Raw genomic sequence first — 14,624 nt, 5'->3', positions numbered from 1 at the left:
GGTTTTTCTTTTTAGTTTGTATTACGGTTAGAATTACATGCATATTCTAAGGTATAGTGCTGTTTCCCGGACTCTCTTATTTGCTTCTAGCGGCAAAAAATAGCTTCCCTACACACGGAGGTGAACCGATGTTTACACGATGATATGTTCGTATGTATACATTTTCATCGGTTTTAAATAGAAGGTATTGTATATTATCTTAATCGTAATTCTAAAAGTTTCTTTTTGTGCGTCTCCTCTGTGTGTTTTCCAGACCGGCTGGAGGGTGACCGATCAGAAGGTTCTGGTCAGGAGAATGAAAATGAGGATGAGGAATAACCAGCTCTTATTGGCAAGCACTTAGATGGTCTGAAATTTGTATAAGACATTGATTATATTTTCTCTTTACGGAGCTTTAGTGCAATTCTAAGGTTATGGTGTTTTGGAGTTTCTCCCTTTTTTGGGGATAACCTGACATTGGTTTGGAATGACTGTGTGCATGAATTTGGGAGAGCGTGTAAAACAAAACTAGCAAAATGTTTTTAAAACTTTTTGCCATGTATGAGGAGTGCTAGAAAATGCAAAGTGCAATATTTTCCCTAACCTTCGGATAGGAGAGCTTGGGTCAACGTGGAGAGTAATTTTCATTATAGTGAAAATGTTGGTCCAGATAAATTTCTACACTTGCCATTTGCATGTTTGTTGCTTTCTAATAAAAGAAGTTGGTTGTTTTAAGATGTCCTGAATTTGACTTTTCATTGAATGCCTTACTACCCCGACCCACATTCTCCAGTCTTCTCTATAACATAAGGCTCTTTCTCTATTCTTTTCTAGATCTGATAACCTTTTCTGTTGTGACTTCTGTGTGCTAGAATCACATAGAGGAGCTTTTCTCATTTCTCCTTCCAGAGCACGTTACCTTCACCTCTAATCTCCATCTTTCATGGTTCGTGATCCCTCTCCACCCAAGTACAGGAGTTAGGCTGCCGGCAACAGGCCCAGAGCATCACGGGTAGCTCACGTGACGGACCAGCGCAAGCTCGTCCCGAAAGCGCCGGCCCCCCGGCTTCCCCTCTCCAACTTCTCGGTTTCAGCCACGAGCTGTCGACCGTCCAGTCTTGTAATTCTGGGTCCCCCTCAACTCTGGTGTCCAACTCCACCCCCCTTAGGCCGTCTCCACCCAGGCCTGCACCTTCTGAGCCGAAACCACCCCTGCAGAGGCCACCCTGCTGTCATCCTCCCTCCTCCTCTCCCCTTCGTGCCGCTTCCTCCGGCTGGGCCATGAATGGACTCACGGGTGTAGCGGGCGAAGCACCCTCTCCCTCGCGGCGACCAGGCATCGCCCCTTCGCCTGGCGGCAGAAGATGGCGGGAAGCCCAGGGACACCGACCAAGAGAAGGCAGACTGGCTTTTTGGACGGAAGAAAAGTAACTCTTCTGCTGGCTCAGCAACTTCAGGTAGACTTCAACATCTAGCTCTTGCCCTGGACGGGACAGACACGTTCTCACGTCAGGAGATGTGGCGAATGGTAAAGGGAAAAGGAATTCGAGCTGTAGCCGAACAGGACAATTGCATGATTTCTGGGAAGCACAAAGGTCTTCGCTTCTGATTCCCAATTAGTTACGTGACCTGTTGAAGCCATCTGACTTCTCTGGGCTGGCCTCCTCCTCCGTAAGATGGACGTATTCCTATTGTACCACCTGTGTCCCAGGGGCTGTGTGGGGACCACACGAAACCACGGAGGTTGAAGGGCTTGACAGAACAACTGAAGTGACTACCACAAGCACAAAAACCGACGTCGTTCCTTGCACTGTAACGAAACCGGGCCGGATGTGCTCTAGAGAGGTGCTGCAAGGCTCATGGGGCAGAGGCTACTAGAAGGCTCGAGGGGGAGGTCAAGGAAGCTCTTTGGCTGGAAGAGCATAGAAGAAAATCAAGGGCTGCCTGGGTGTCTCAGTCAGTTGAGCAACCGACCCTTGACTTCAGCTCAGGTCATGACCCAGGGTCATGGGATCGAGCCCCTCGTTGGGCTCCGTACCGAGCGTGGAACCTGCGTAAGATCCTCTCTCTCTCCCTCTCTCTATAAAATTTTAAAAAATGAAAATAAAATCTCAATTGTCCACTCTGGCACAGACTGTCGGTAGGAGGGGAGCCTGGGGGGTGGGCAGGGGGCATATGGGAACTCTGAACTTCCTGTTCACTTTTGCTAGGAACCTTCAAACTTTTTAAATGTAACCGTACTTGTCAAAGGAGTCATCCCCCCACCCTGTTAAGTTCTGCAGCATCTGGTACCTTATGTTACAAAGGAGCAGATGGGCCAGACCAGCAGTCAAGGAGGCAGCGAAGAGAAAACATTCTACGGAGGCACAGGGGACACCTCCGTGGTCACTTCCATGACTCACTGCATGTTGGGGACCCGGCCCGCAGGGCCCACGTGCTGCTCCGACACAGGATTAAGGCTGCGGTGGTGGCAGGTGAGGGAGCTGGGCGAAGGTGGGAGGTCCCGTGCCTGGGGGTTGCTGAGTCTCAGTGGCAACCTGCCAGCCGCCCTCTGACTCTGGTTACGGGACAGGCTTAGAGACGGCGCACGGCCGTTCGTCAAACCTCCTTTAAGAACCCTGCACTGCGGCTTCCGGCCGGCTCGGTCAGTAGAGCACGTGACTCTTGATCTTGGGATTTTGAGTCTGAGCCCCACGTCGGGTGTAGAGACGACGTCTTGAAGAATTTATGAAAAGCACACGGATGGATGCAGCAAGGTGACTGTGGGCTGTCGACGCCTCCTAATCCTACGGCAGTCGGCCCCTTCCTGTGCGGTCTCCTTCCTCTCGTGAGCCCCCGGGGAGGGAGGCTGCGGACAGGGGTGTGGCTGCACACAGTAGGTAACGGTGGAGACTCTCAGAAAGTCCCCGGCCCCAGAAGTCCAAGTACAGATCCACGGTCTCCACAGACACGTACTGAAACGGATATTTAACCAACTGGGTAAACAAAGCTACTCTAAATCTACTTTTACTTGTTCATAAATATTGTGATTTATAAGAACCCTAAACATTTTTCTTACCTTAAAAAAAAAAAAATCATCCCAAAACTTCAAGTGCAATTTATTTCAGGACTAGCTTTGTTTTTGTTTTGCTCTGAAGGTTTTTAACAAGTTTTGCATCCGGGGGTCCGTTATCAGAACACGGCGCAGCTCCGCCTCCTAGAACACACACACATCACAGAGGGACAGACCTGTTTCCAGGCAAACCCGCTCTTTCCACCACACTCTGTGGCCACACAGGCCCAGGCTGCCCATCCTGCGCGGGGCTGTCTTCATCGGGAGTGGCCACTTGCCCGGGACTTGGGATGTTTCAGAATGGTGGTGTGAAAAGGAAAAACAGAAATGTCTTCGAATTCCTAAGCTATTAATACTATTCACGAAAATTCTGAGGGAAATGAAAGCAGCTTTGCATATTATGTTCTAGAAATATGATTAAGCAAAACTGTGCTCTTGGTAACCTTATGCAGACTTGAGTTTGTGCTTTGAAATCTTTCGAAGGAACCCACTTTCCTTGGGTCGCAGGTTTTTTTAGGTCTGGCGAGCCGGTATTCCAGGCTCCCAAGCTCCTCGGTTTACAATGGTTTCTACCTTCTAAGGGCAGCTGGCCTAGTCTGATAACAAGGACTTTTACTTTCTCCCCCCACCTCACCTCACGCCCCCCCCCCCCCCAACCTCCTCCAGCTGCAAAGCTGGCTCCTTCGCTCAGCGACATGGCCAAGACCTGGCGTTTGACCCAGACTCTGGCTTAATGCACTCTGGGACCTCAGACAATTCCTAGGCTTCCCTAGGGCTCCCTGGATTCTCTGTTCCCTCTCCCCAACCCAGAAGGGGGGGTCAGACTCTGTCCCCTCTTGTAGTCACATACGACAGCCACTGTCCTTTACTTCAGGGTGAGGTCCCTTCTGTCTCCCACGGGATTCCCCTGGGGTCCCGGATCCGCCGTGCATAGTAGCACGGACTCCTGTCCCTGGGCCACCTCTCCCATCAGGGACTTAGAGGACCAAAGATCCTGTGAGCCCAAGACCCATGGCCAAGCAGTCACTGTCACTGCAAGACAGAGCTGTCCTTAGCGCCCAGGTCACGACTCAAGCTGTAAGGGAGGTCAAGGCTGAGCTTGTGCTGTGGTTCGGGACTCTACAACAGAAAAGCTCACTTTGCTCCTTTCAGACTCGAGTTCCAGATGCTACCTGCCTCCCTCTCCTCCCTCCTGTCCATTGCCTTCCCCTTCCTCACCGTGTGTCTCTTCCCAGAAGACCCTCCTGTGCTATGCACGCAACATGATTCCCACAGCAGCAGCCCCCAGCACCTCCCGCCTAGGATCACAGTTGCCAAGATTCTCACTTCCTGTCCCGGAGAAGCCCCTGTAAAAGCGGCCTAACGCACCCACCCACGGTCACTGGGAAGTCACCGTAGGGCTCGGCACCAGCCACGCCCGGTCCCGTGCAGGGCGCTTCAATCCACACCGTCACCTGGGAGGGGACCCATCTGGAATCCGCGTCCCCCCCAGAGAAATATCACAACTGCGACGTGGAAAGACCGAAGGGCCTAAGAACGCCCGCTCGCGAGCGGCAGCGGGGGCTCGGCCCCCAGGACCCGGCACACACCAGAGCCTCAGCCGGGCGCCTCTGCAGCGCCGGCGCAGCAGCTCGAAGGGGACGGGCCGCGCCCACGCGTGTCACCCACCGGCTACGCGCCGGTGCCCCGCCTCACCCTTCGGCAGCCACGTCCCCCTCCCGGGGCCTCGGACGGGAGGCAGCCAGTCTCAAGGCCGACCACCAACACGAGCACGCCCTGCGGTCCGTCTGGAGACGGATCTCGAAGGCGCAAGCATCTCAGGGCCACGCTGTCAGGATGGACACGTGCTCGCGGGTGAAGTGCGAGCGGACTTACAAGATCTCCCCGTATCAAAGCACGTCTCCTCCCTCTTCGGCCCCACCCGAAGGCCACGGCCGATACGAATGCAGAGTCAGTCTCGCGGGTGGCGCAGGTCCATGCAGACTACTTGGCAGACCCGGGCATGAGGACGGAGAACAAGGGCCGGGGGCCCTGGTCTTACAGCCGCGAGCCCACCTCCCCTGCACGACCGGTAACGTCGGGTAACCTACACAGCGGAGCAGAAGCAGGATCCGCCCCGGGAGGGTCTACCGGGGAAGCAGGGGGCCTTGAAGGCCGAAGGCGGCAGGGGACGAAGCGTTCTGAGCACCGGCTCTGCTGGAAGCAGATGAGCCTTCAGCTTTGCCCTTCGGGTTTTCTAGAACTGCGGGCGGCATCACAGCCACGCTGCTGCCACCTGGTGGCCAGTGCCCCAAGCGCCTGAGCTCCGTGCCTCTGGCCGGGGGAGCGGCCTAGGTGTGCCCTGTAGCGTGCGCCACCAGAGCCCCCAGACCTGGCGTCCCCAGCACAGCGCAGGGACCCAGTCAAATGACAATCTCGATGGAAGCGGCAGAGATGGACAACAGCCTTAAACGGGAAGACATGGGAGTGAGGTTTTTAAGCAACTGTGTGCCCAAATGTCCACCCTGCCACTGTCCCTATGGTCCCCTAGGAAGGTCTCAAGCTGCCACCACACAGCAGTATGACGCCGACAGACCCGGGGGGAGTGGGGGCAGCTGGGGTTTTGACCTTCTGCACCGAGATCCGGTGTCCTCCAAAATGCCTCTCGGAAACTCCAGACGTGTGCAAATTGTGGACTCTTCCTCTCCTCGCCCACCTCTTTCCTCACCGGCTCTGGCTCTCACTCAGGCTGGATCCAAGCAGATCTGGATCCCCGAATACGCAAAATACGGTTCTAGCTGCCACGCGTCCTCTGAGGTCGTCACCTACCTCACGGAGCCATCCCCAGCTGCCCTACCCGGAAATATCCACCTCCCTCCGGTGAACGAATAAGTACTTGACTTTGCCATTATCTTCGGTATCACCCGAGTCTCTCCCTGTATTATAACGAGTGAAGGAAGACACTTTAAAGGCACCGCCCAGAGGCCAGCCTGGTGCTTTGCACACAGTAGGTACGCGGTGCCTAGGAGCATCAACAGAAAAAAGGGAAACAGACCCTGTAAAGCCAGGCGCAGGTGAAACCCTAGCAAATCGCAGCCAGTCTGGGATCCGCCAGCAGGGACTTGGGGTCCCAAGACTCCTCCCTTAGAGCCCAGCCGAGCCCAGCCGAGCCCAGCCGAGCGCAGCCCAGGGGAAGCGCTCTTCAACCCCTGGGTTCCAAGCCGGCATGCTGCTCTCAAAACGGCCTCGTGGGCAAGCCATCCCAGGTTATTCCAGCCTAGAGATTAAAGGTCATCTCCGTGCACACTGGTTTCTCGGGAACACGGTCCCCTTACTAGACAAGCGTGGGAAAAAAGACACACAGAAAACGTAAGAGGCCCTAAGATTCAGGAATGACGCCCAGTAGCAGGAGCAGAGTCCGTGTGACCTGCACGTCTGGGCAGATCCCACAGGCGTATGTGCCCTCCGCTCCTCTGGAAAAGCCACCTGCTTCTTCCCACCCCATCCGGAACCTAGACCAGTGCCCGGCACCCTGCTGACCCGGAGCACTGCCGATGGGCTCGGTCACCAGGAAGGCAGCGAGCCCTCACCTCGGGAGAGGGCTTTAGGAACCTGCGCGCCGGGGACCGCGCAGCCAAAGGACGATGCATCACCAGGAGCTGGCTAGGCCCGGAAGAAAACACCACAACGGAGTGTCCTTCCTGGGGCGGCTGGATCTCCGCGAATCTGCCCCCTGTGGCCCGCCTAGAATTGCCAGAGCGGGGAAAGTCTGGCGCTCGGCTGATGACCCAGGCGGTTCGACGGCTTCCCAAGTCACCACAGCACTACCGCAAGCCCACACATCAACGAATGTCCCAGATCGAAGGGGGAGGCGGGCGCGCTGTAACCAGACGAATCACATTCCCGACGCTCCCCTTCCACCTCTTCCTCCGAGCCTACACCTGGGTGGTCGCTCAGGACCCTGCTCGAAACAGGTCTGACGAGCCCACACACCGCGCCCGCCCCGCAGGGCTTCATGCACCCATCAGAAACCATCTGGAAAGATGTGCCTGCACCCATGGGAGGGTCCACTTCCCCCCCTCCACCGCCCCCATCTCTAACCTACAGACAGAGAACGTCAAAGATCACAACTGGAAATGACCTTGGAGACCATTCAAATCCCACTTCCGGCCCCCTTTTCCCACTTTCCGGATGGACGGCTTCGAGGGGCGACAGGAAGTCCCAGATGGTAGCAGCAGCGGAGCTGGGCCAGGAGCACAGGTGCCGCGACGTCTGCACTCCATCCTGCCTCACGCCCTGGGGCCAGGGGACCAGCAGCCGTTGCATGGGGGGGGGGGAGGGGGGGGACTGTCCCTGTGCAGCTGGAAGCTGCAATTCTGACTGGTCGCGGGGCCACCACAGCCTGTCAGAGGAGGCTGTCCTGTGTGACTACGGTGTCTCTGTGTCCCCGCCGTGCTGGGCACCACAGCCCCACTCCTGCCTGGGAGGAGCATGGCCTGTCCTAACCGAACGCATTTTTGTTTTAAATTCTGGAAATGAAACATCTGGCACCTGCTCCTTCCTCGTGGCTTTGACAGTGGTTTTTCCCTTCTTTTGAAAGAATCAGTCAATAGAGAGGCAGGCAGAACGGCCCCCATTCTCAGCAACAGCAGCCTCAGGCCTGCTGCTTCAGCCCCGGGGCGGAGGGGGGTGGCCTGTGGATCGTCCCTACTGGCACCAGCAGGTGGCTCCATGCGGGCTGCAAGGTCACAACCGGGATGGAAGTGTGGGAACTCCCATCTGACCGGCCCTGCTCCAGGGTCTCCTCTGGGGACCATTCAGTGCAGAACCCCAGTCCCACGGGGGCCGCATCAACCACGCAGACGCCGGGGGCTGGTCTCGCGTGGTTAGGACGTGCTGTCCCCCGAAGCGCGCTGGGAAGGGCTCACCATCTGAGATCCCTGCCGGGCGCCCGGGTCAGGATGAGGGAGTCAGCCACCTGGTGGTTTCCTTCCCAGCCCTGGTCTCTAGTCCCTTCTACGCCCCACCTCCTGGAAAGTCCTGGCCACACCTCCGCCCGCTTTCCTTCGTGCCTCAGACGCCGCTGGTCCCATCGCCAGGACCTCCAAGGAGCCCACGCGCGGCCTCACGAGACACGCCGTTCGGTGTTTCCTGCTGGCCACACCTCAGGTGTTCTGTCCCCGGGCGACCCCGCGGGACAGACGGTCCACCCCGGGCTCTCATCTCTGTTCCGCAGCCAAAACGTTCCCTTCTTCGATGCTCTGCAGCTGCAGCCTCTGACTCGCCGGAGTCCTGCTGCCTCGGCGGCCCCCGAAGCCAGCCCCCGGGACGGTCCGCGCGGCCGCCAGGACCCCTGGCAAAGCCTCCTCCCCGAACAGGTTGATTTTGGCTTCGGCCTCGATGACTCTGGCCAAGCTGGCTGCGTAACTGTCCAGGGACTCGTGCACTTCGGCTTTCACGTGCAAAATAGGGTTCCTGGCAGCATCTGAGGGAGAAGCAGAGACACTGTCAGCGGAGGGCTGGGACCGAGGGCTAGCGGGAATATTCCGGCTGACGCCTCACCACCGAGGGGGTTGAGGGCATAGCTTTTGCGGTCAGATTCCCCGGGGCCGAAATCCTCGACTCCCCATTTACTAGCAGGGGACGCCTGGAAGTATCCCAACCGATGCTTCCCCATCTGTAGCGAGAAGGCCCCGGCGCCCCTCTCCAGGAGGTTTCTGCGGTCGGTAAACAGGTCCTTCTGAGATGTTCGGGTCTGGCCCGTGAGAAAGGCTTGATAAATACTCCCGGGTGAGGGTATTCAAAATTCTCCATCTCTGAACGAGTTCTCTGGTGTTCCAGCTCCCGAGGACCACACAACGTCTACGCTACAAACTTCCACGATCCTGAGCGTGGGCTCTCTCCCGGCCACACAGGCTCAGACCCCCCAGGGCCTTCGGGTCGGAAGGAACACAGAGGTCCGCGTGCCCCACCCAGGACCAGGACCCCCGACAACTAAAAACAGAGAGAGGTGAGTCTGCAACATCACGCCCAGCGCCGCTCATCACCACTGCCCTCACTGCCAGCTTTCCCGACGGCGTGTCTCCTACCCCTCATGTTCTTCCGGAGAGGAGGCAACATCCACCCATCACCCCGCCTCAGGGAGTCTGCAGCCGGACACAAGAATGGAGCAAAGAGTGGGGGGGCACACATCGCCTCTCCCTGCCCCTCTCACTTGCGACCCGAGGGCGGCCCTGTTCCTCCCTGCCGGCAGACAGGCCCTCAGAACCGCCATCCCCACTAAGTGGGTCTGAAGGGGCCAGACTGGCCCCCGTGGGCTGGGCAGTCTGGGGGGGGGGGGGAGTCCTTCATGCTTTGGTTCCGGGCTAATATATCACAGAGCCCATGAGGCTGCAGGCCGTCCTCTGTTCCTGAGTCTACTCTGCCGTCAGAGTGGCCAATCTGCCTCCTGAGCTCTGCGACCGCCCCAGTCGGGAAGGAGTCACGGAGGGGGGCAGGAGAAGAGGTGGGATTCCCTACGATCCTAAAGCTCTGACGGGACCCATGTCGACGGCCACAGTCCGCTGTCCTGATCCCGACTCTCCCACATCCCACCCAGTGGTTCTGGCGGCCGCCCTCGCGTGCGGGGATCCAGAGGACAGGGTCTTACGTCGTGGGCGGTCTGGATGGTCCCCTGTCGCTCTTCTAACACGCTTGTCCGGATGGGAAACCAGACCCTACGTCCCAGAGGCGACAAGGACACGCGGGAGACGGAATGCGGGAGCCCACTCCCCTCACGGGCTCACACGCCCTCATCGACTCCAGGGACGACAGATGGTCGAGGCGACAGCCTCTGCTCAGGGGGGAGAACTCGTGGGGCCACTGCTTCCATTTTCCCCGTGAGGAAGCCGAGGCTCAGAGAGGGCAAGTTCAGATTTATACCCACACCGCGTCCGCAAAGGGGACAGACTGTGGAGGGCTCAGAAAGTTTTCTCCAGTCCGGCGGCTTCCCGAGGGAGGAGATGGGAATCAGGATGGGGGCTGTGCGTGCGCGTGCGCATCTATCTAGAGTCCGACAGCCCCACCTTCCCAGCCCGGGGGCCGCATGCCCCAACAAGGGGAGGCCCGGGGACAAGTGAGGCCGGCAGGGTCGGGAGCGGTCACGGTGGCCGGCACAGCGGGGAGCCCTGGAACGCTGGGGGTGCGAGCAGGGCTGAGCCAAGGAATCTTCCCTGGATCCTTTCCCTCTGCTGCCCCCCGCCCCGCCCCGCCCCGGGCTGTCCCAAAGCAGTGAGCCACAGACCAACCTTTCATCTGTTCCACTTCATCCTCAAATGTCACCGAGCTCCTCCTCTTGGGGGGGCAAGTGCAGTGGGAGGGAGGGTTGTCATCCGACGTGTAGTCCTCGAGCAGCATCACATCTGTCCCTGAAACCAAGGGTGGATTGTGCACACGGAACCAGGGGTGCGAGGTCCTCCTCGCCGCCTCCTTCTCTACCTCTCTCGCCTCCTCGTCCCCACATATTCAATCCCACCAACAGGTGCGACCATGGCCCACAGCATGTGCAGGTGCCCGAGGGACACCGTGTGCATGGTGTCATCCCGGGGAGTCTGCAGCGGGCCCGTGGGGCTGCCACACACACACACACACACACACACACACACACACACACACACACACAGTGTGAAGTCGGCCGGGCCTGGGAGGGAGGGGCGGGGGCAGGGCTCAGTGCGGGGCAGGGCCCTCAGAGCTCTGTGTTCTGAGGATCCTTCTTACGGTCTGAATTCCCGTCACTGTTAAAATATGTTGTGCTAAATCAACATTTCAAACAGGAAAAGGTAGAGTTCTTTGAGGATCAAAAAAGAATTGAAAAATATACCCCCTAAAAGAGCAGGGAAACAAAGGCAGGGAGGCAGGGGGTCATACTAGAGAGGGCTGGCCTGAGCCGGGACCCTGGCCTGACACCGTCCCCAGCCTCGTTCCATCCCGGTCTCCAGCTTTCAATCCTTCAAGGCCTCAGTGCTGGGGAAACGAGGGAGACAGGGCAGCCCCGGGGTCCTCCTGCTGTTTCAGAGCAAGCCGCAGAGGCATCACCGCCTGGCCTCCAGAAAGATCATGCCCTGGGAGTCAGAGCACCAGTTTGCGCTCCACGCGGACCTAGGATCTCGGGCAGGTGCCGAATCCCTCAGCGTCCTCAAGGCTGCGACGCGGGGATGGTAGTTCGGTCCACCTCACGGATTGGCTGAGGACCGTGAGCTGAGGCGTGGAAAGATGCGGCACAGCGCTCGGCACACGGCAGGAGCTAATCGGGGAGGCACGACTACAGCCAATAAACGGCGGGGCTGGAAGTCACACACGCTCGGGTCCGTGTGACGGCCCAGGCCATGCCCCTTCTCCGGCTACGACGCCTATGCCTTCTGCCTGGCCACCTCCTTGCTCTTCAGGGTTCAATGTCACTCTCCAAGAAGCTGCTCTAATTCTCCCTTCCAAAGCTGCCCTCACAGTTATAATCTTTAATAGCAGAATTACTGAAAGCACGTGGGATGACGGGCCGTCTTGCCAGGTCCACAGAAAGTTCCAGGAGTACAGCTCACCACTGGATCTCTGGAACCTAGTACAGAGTCTGGCCAGAGCGAGGGCTGGGCACGTAAACATTTGTTGAATGAATGGATCTCACACTGCCTCCGGATCCCTGCTGGTCATCTGCGAATGGGCAAAGAGCCTGGGGAGTGACCCACAGACCTTCCCTTCCTTCAAATCACACGAGGGACGCAGGGCAAGAGGAGACGGTGTGACGGTGGTTCAACCCGCTGGCTGACGGGTGAAAGAACATTCTCAGAGAACATTCTGCCTCCAGCGAAAACTGTCCGCGCCAGAAGGCCTGGTCTCGGTCCCTGCCCACGGCCCACCCCAGCGTCGAGGTCCCAGGCTGAGGCGGGGGGAGACTCAGGTCAAGGCAGAGAGGAGTTTTCACAAGCTCCGGGCAGCGGGGATGGAGCAACCCCCCCCACTGCCCAGCCCTCTGCGCCTTGTTCCAGCTCGGCCCCACTCCCTACGGCCCAGCTCGTGGGCACAGGCCCCAGGACAGGGAGCAGACGCCTCTGCCCACCGCCTCTCACCAGGGCCTGGTGAGGTGCCCAGCGGCATGCTAGGCGGACTTCCTGAAGGAGGAGCTCGGCCCGCAGGGTCCCCTGGGGACAGCCACGGGGGACGGGGAGCATCTGTGCCGGGGACGTGTCCCTTCGGGGAGACCGAGTTTCTCAAAGGCAGGGTACAAAGCAGGCCAGGGTGGTGAGCCAGGGATGTGGCCTCAGGGGAGCTGCCGTGATGGGGGCCAGCTACCCCCAGTTCACAGCCGGGGTGCTCCAAGGCTCAGAGATTAAGCAACTTGCCCCAGATGGCACAGCTCAGAAAAGGCCAATGAGACACTGAACACCAGGCAGCTGGACCCCAGAGCCCGTGGCGGCCGAGGGTGTCACACTCAGGGTAACAACTCACGGGCACGCGGCACTTCAGCTTCTCAAAGGGGTTCGCTTCGTTTGGATCTCACAACAACCCCATGTGGCGGAGAGAAGAGGAAGGGAAATCCCAGTTTGATACGGGCGGAAACCGAGGCCCGGAGACGCTGGCGAGCTCAAAGCCGCAACCAGAAAGGCACCTGCGTGGGGAGGTCCCTCCCGCCGGCTCCTAAGCGGGCCCCAGGGCGTGTGACGCGCGGGAGGCTTACCTGAGTCCTGGGAGCAGCTGAAGCCGGTGTCCCCGGTGCTGCTGCTGTTCCCCAGGGGCTGTCCGCCTGCCATGAGCGCCGTGAGGTGTGGGGACAGGCCCAGGTCTGGAAGGCAGAGTCGGCGCCGTCAGCACGGTCCGGGTCCCGCCGGGGCAGCCCCCGTCCCTCCCACTCCAGCGGTCCCCACCGGCCCCCCCTCCTGCTCTCCTGTCCCCTCTGTCACTCGCAAGCCGCGCCGTCAACCCACCGCAAGACGGGGAGCCCCCGGCCGCCCTCTCCCCCTCTGCCCCTGTTCCTGCCCCGGGGGCGTGGCTCCCCCAAAGAGGAAGCTCTCCCAACAACGACACACCCCGACAAGGCGGGTGGCAGGGAGAGCGCGAGGCAGCGGTCTTGGGAGACCATCTTCCGGTTAAACGCGCAACGCGGACGCGCCGCGACCTCCTGAGGTCCGAGCGGCAGAGGGGAATCTGCGTTCCGGAGGCGTGAAGCGCCAAGCGGGAGAGAGTGCCCGCCAACGGGAAGGTGCCGACGAGGACCTCGGGCCGGACCCAGGGAGCGGAGGCCAGCGGCCGGGGAGGCCTGGGGGGGGGAGGCCGGTTCTCGCACTGGGCCCGGAAGCTGAGGAACCGGAGGCCAGGAGCCCCCGCGGCAGGTGGGGCCGGAGGGAAAGTGTCTCTGGGCAGGGGCGGGTCCCCTCCTCCGGCTCCGCCCAGCCCGGACGCCTCGCCGGCAGGACGGCGAGAGGAGCAGGCCCGGGACGGGCCAAGGCATCACCGGAGAAAGCGAGAACACGATGCCAGGCTGCGGAGCTAACAGTGGGACCCCCGCCCCTCAGCTCGCTCAGCAGGAGAGGGAGGACCCTCCCCGGGGGGCCGAGCGCCTCCTGCTCCCTATGCGGGGCCTCCACCCGAGCCCAGGGCCTCGTCACTGGACACTCCAGGAGAGGCCCCAGCTTGAGAGAAGGAGAAGAAGGAATACGGGAGGGAGAAGGGAAAGAAACGGATCTCAGCGGAGACTGTGGAGGGAGCTTAAGAAAACAAAGAATTCTGCGCGAGTTAGAACACGGGGAGAATGACGACTCCAGGAACAAAAGAGCCGGACGCTCCGGAGACCACGGAGGTCACGAGAAGGAGCTCTTAGCAATTAACAAGGCAGCACACAAAGTCAAAGTCCTCTGGCCTCGCGAGGAACACCTACAGCCTAGCAGGCCGAAGAGACCGCCGCCACCCACCCCCACGGTCCCCTTACAGACAGGAGACGGCTCGGATCTTTACTGGCTCCGACCTTTACTTCCGTCCTGAGTTTTCAGAGGGTGCGAGGTGATGGAGAAAGCGCTTTCCTGCCTTCCCTGGAGCTAAGGAGGACACGACTGGGGGGGGGGGGGGGGGGGGCGGGGGCTTCTCTCAGGACCACCCCTTCACGAACTCGGGAACCACACTGGTGCAGAGGGCCCTGCTGGGTGCTGCTGTAGAGATGGGCACCAGAGGAGGTTCCAGACACGTTGGTCCCGTCCAGGGCCCCAGCCTCAGAATGTGGCCATGTCTCCGTGGGAAGCCTGGCTCGGGGAGGGGCCCGTGGGGGACAGTCTACTGCCAAGTGGGCTGGCCGAGGCCGCGGTGGGGTTTGGACACCATCTCTGAGGCTGTGGTGAAAGCCGGAACATGCCCTGGTCTCCGGCAGTGTGAGGAGTCACGGGGGCCAGACCGCCGTGGCTGGGCTGACCGCTTGTGAGCGAGCAGCAGCCAGGTGGCCCCGCAAACGGAGAGGAACAAGACAGACCCTCCAGACCTCTGTTGCTCCTTTGGAAGGGGTCTTACCCCCCTCTTTCCCTCTGCTACCACCGAGCTCAGCACTCCCGGAGGTGAGGGAGGAGGCCCAGAATGCAGGCTCCAGGGACAGAAAGCGGAT

At 59.6% G+C, this 14,624-nt stretch overlaps 2 protein-coding genes across 16 annotated transcripts in view; one reads left to right on the top strand and one right to left on the bottom strand.

Annotated features, from left to right (window-relative positions):
* Positions 1–714, top strand: part of DCAF6 (DDB1 and CUL4 associated factor 6) — a 135,296-nt gene extending 134,582 nt beyond the window's left edge. For all 8 annotated transcript variants that reach the window (XM_025926207.2, XM_086694182.1, XM_086694181.1 and 5 more), the window contains one exon: positions 254–714. In XM_025926207.2, the coding sequence (XP_025781992.1) occupies positions 254–318 (65 nt within the window). In that variant the 3' untranslated portion in view covers positions 319–714. The remainder of the gene's footprint in view (positions 1–253) is intronic.
* The window catches only part of GPR161 (G protein-coupled receptor 161), a 64,582-nt gene that overhangs the window by 6,734 nt on the left and 43,224 nt on the right, over positions 1–14,624 (bottom strand). For all 8 annotated transcript variants that reach the window (XM_086694185.1, XM_086694188.1, XM_086694191.1 and 5 more), the window contains 3 exons: positions 12,717–12,821; positions 10,297–10,416; positions 7,562–8,495 (listed from right to left, as the gene is read on the bottom strand). In XM_086694185.1, coding sequence (XP_086550311.1) covers positions 8,230–8,495; positions 10,297–10,416; positions 12,717–12,821 — 491 coding nt within the window. In that variant the 3' untranslated portion in view covers positions 7,562–8,229. The remainder of the gene's footprint in view (positions 1–7,561; positions 8,496–10,296; positions 10,417–12,716; positions 12,822–14,624) is intronic.

This window comes from Puma concolor, chromosome E4 (assembly GCF_028749965.1).
Source record: "Puma concolor isolate L17-30 chromosome E4, mPumCon1.1.hap2, whole genome shotgun sequence".
Classification (NCBI taxonomy): Eukaryota; Metazoa; Chordata; class Mammalia; order Carnivora; family Felidae; genus Puma; species Puma concolor.
This window is presented reverse-complemented; position numbering and strand designations above follow the sequence as displayed.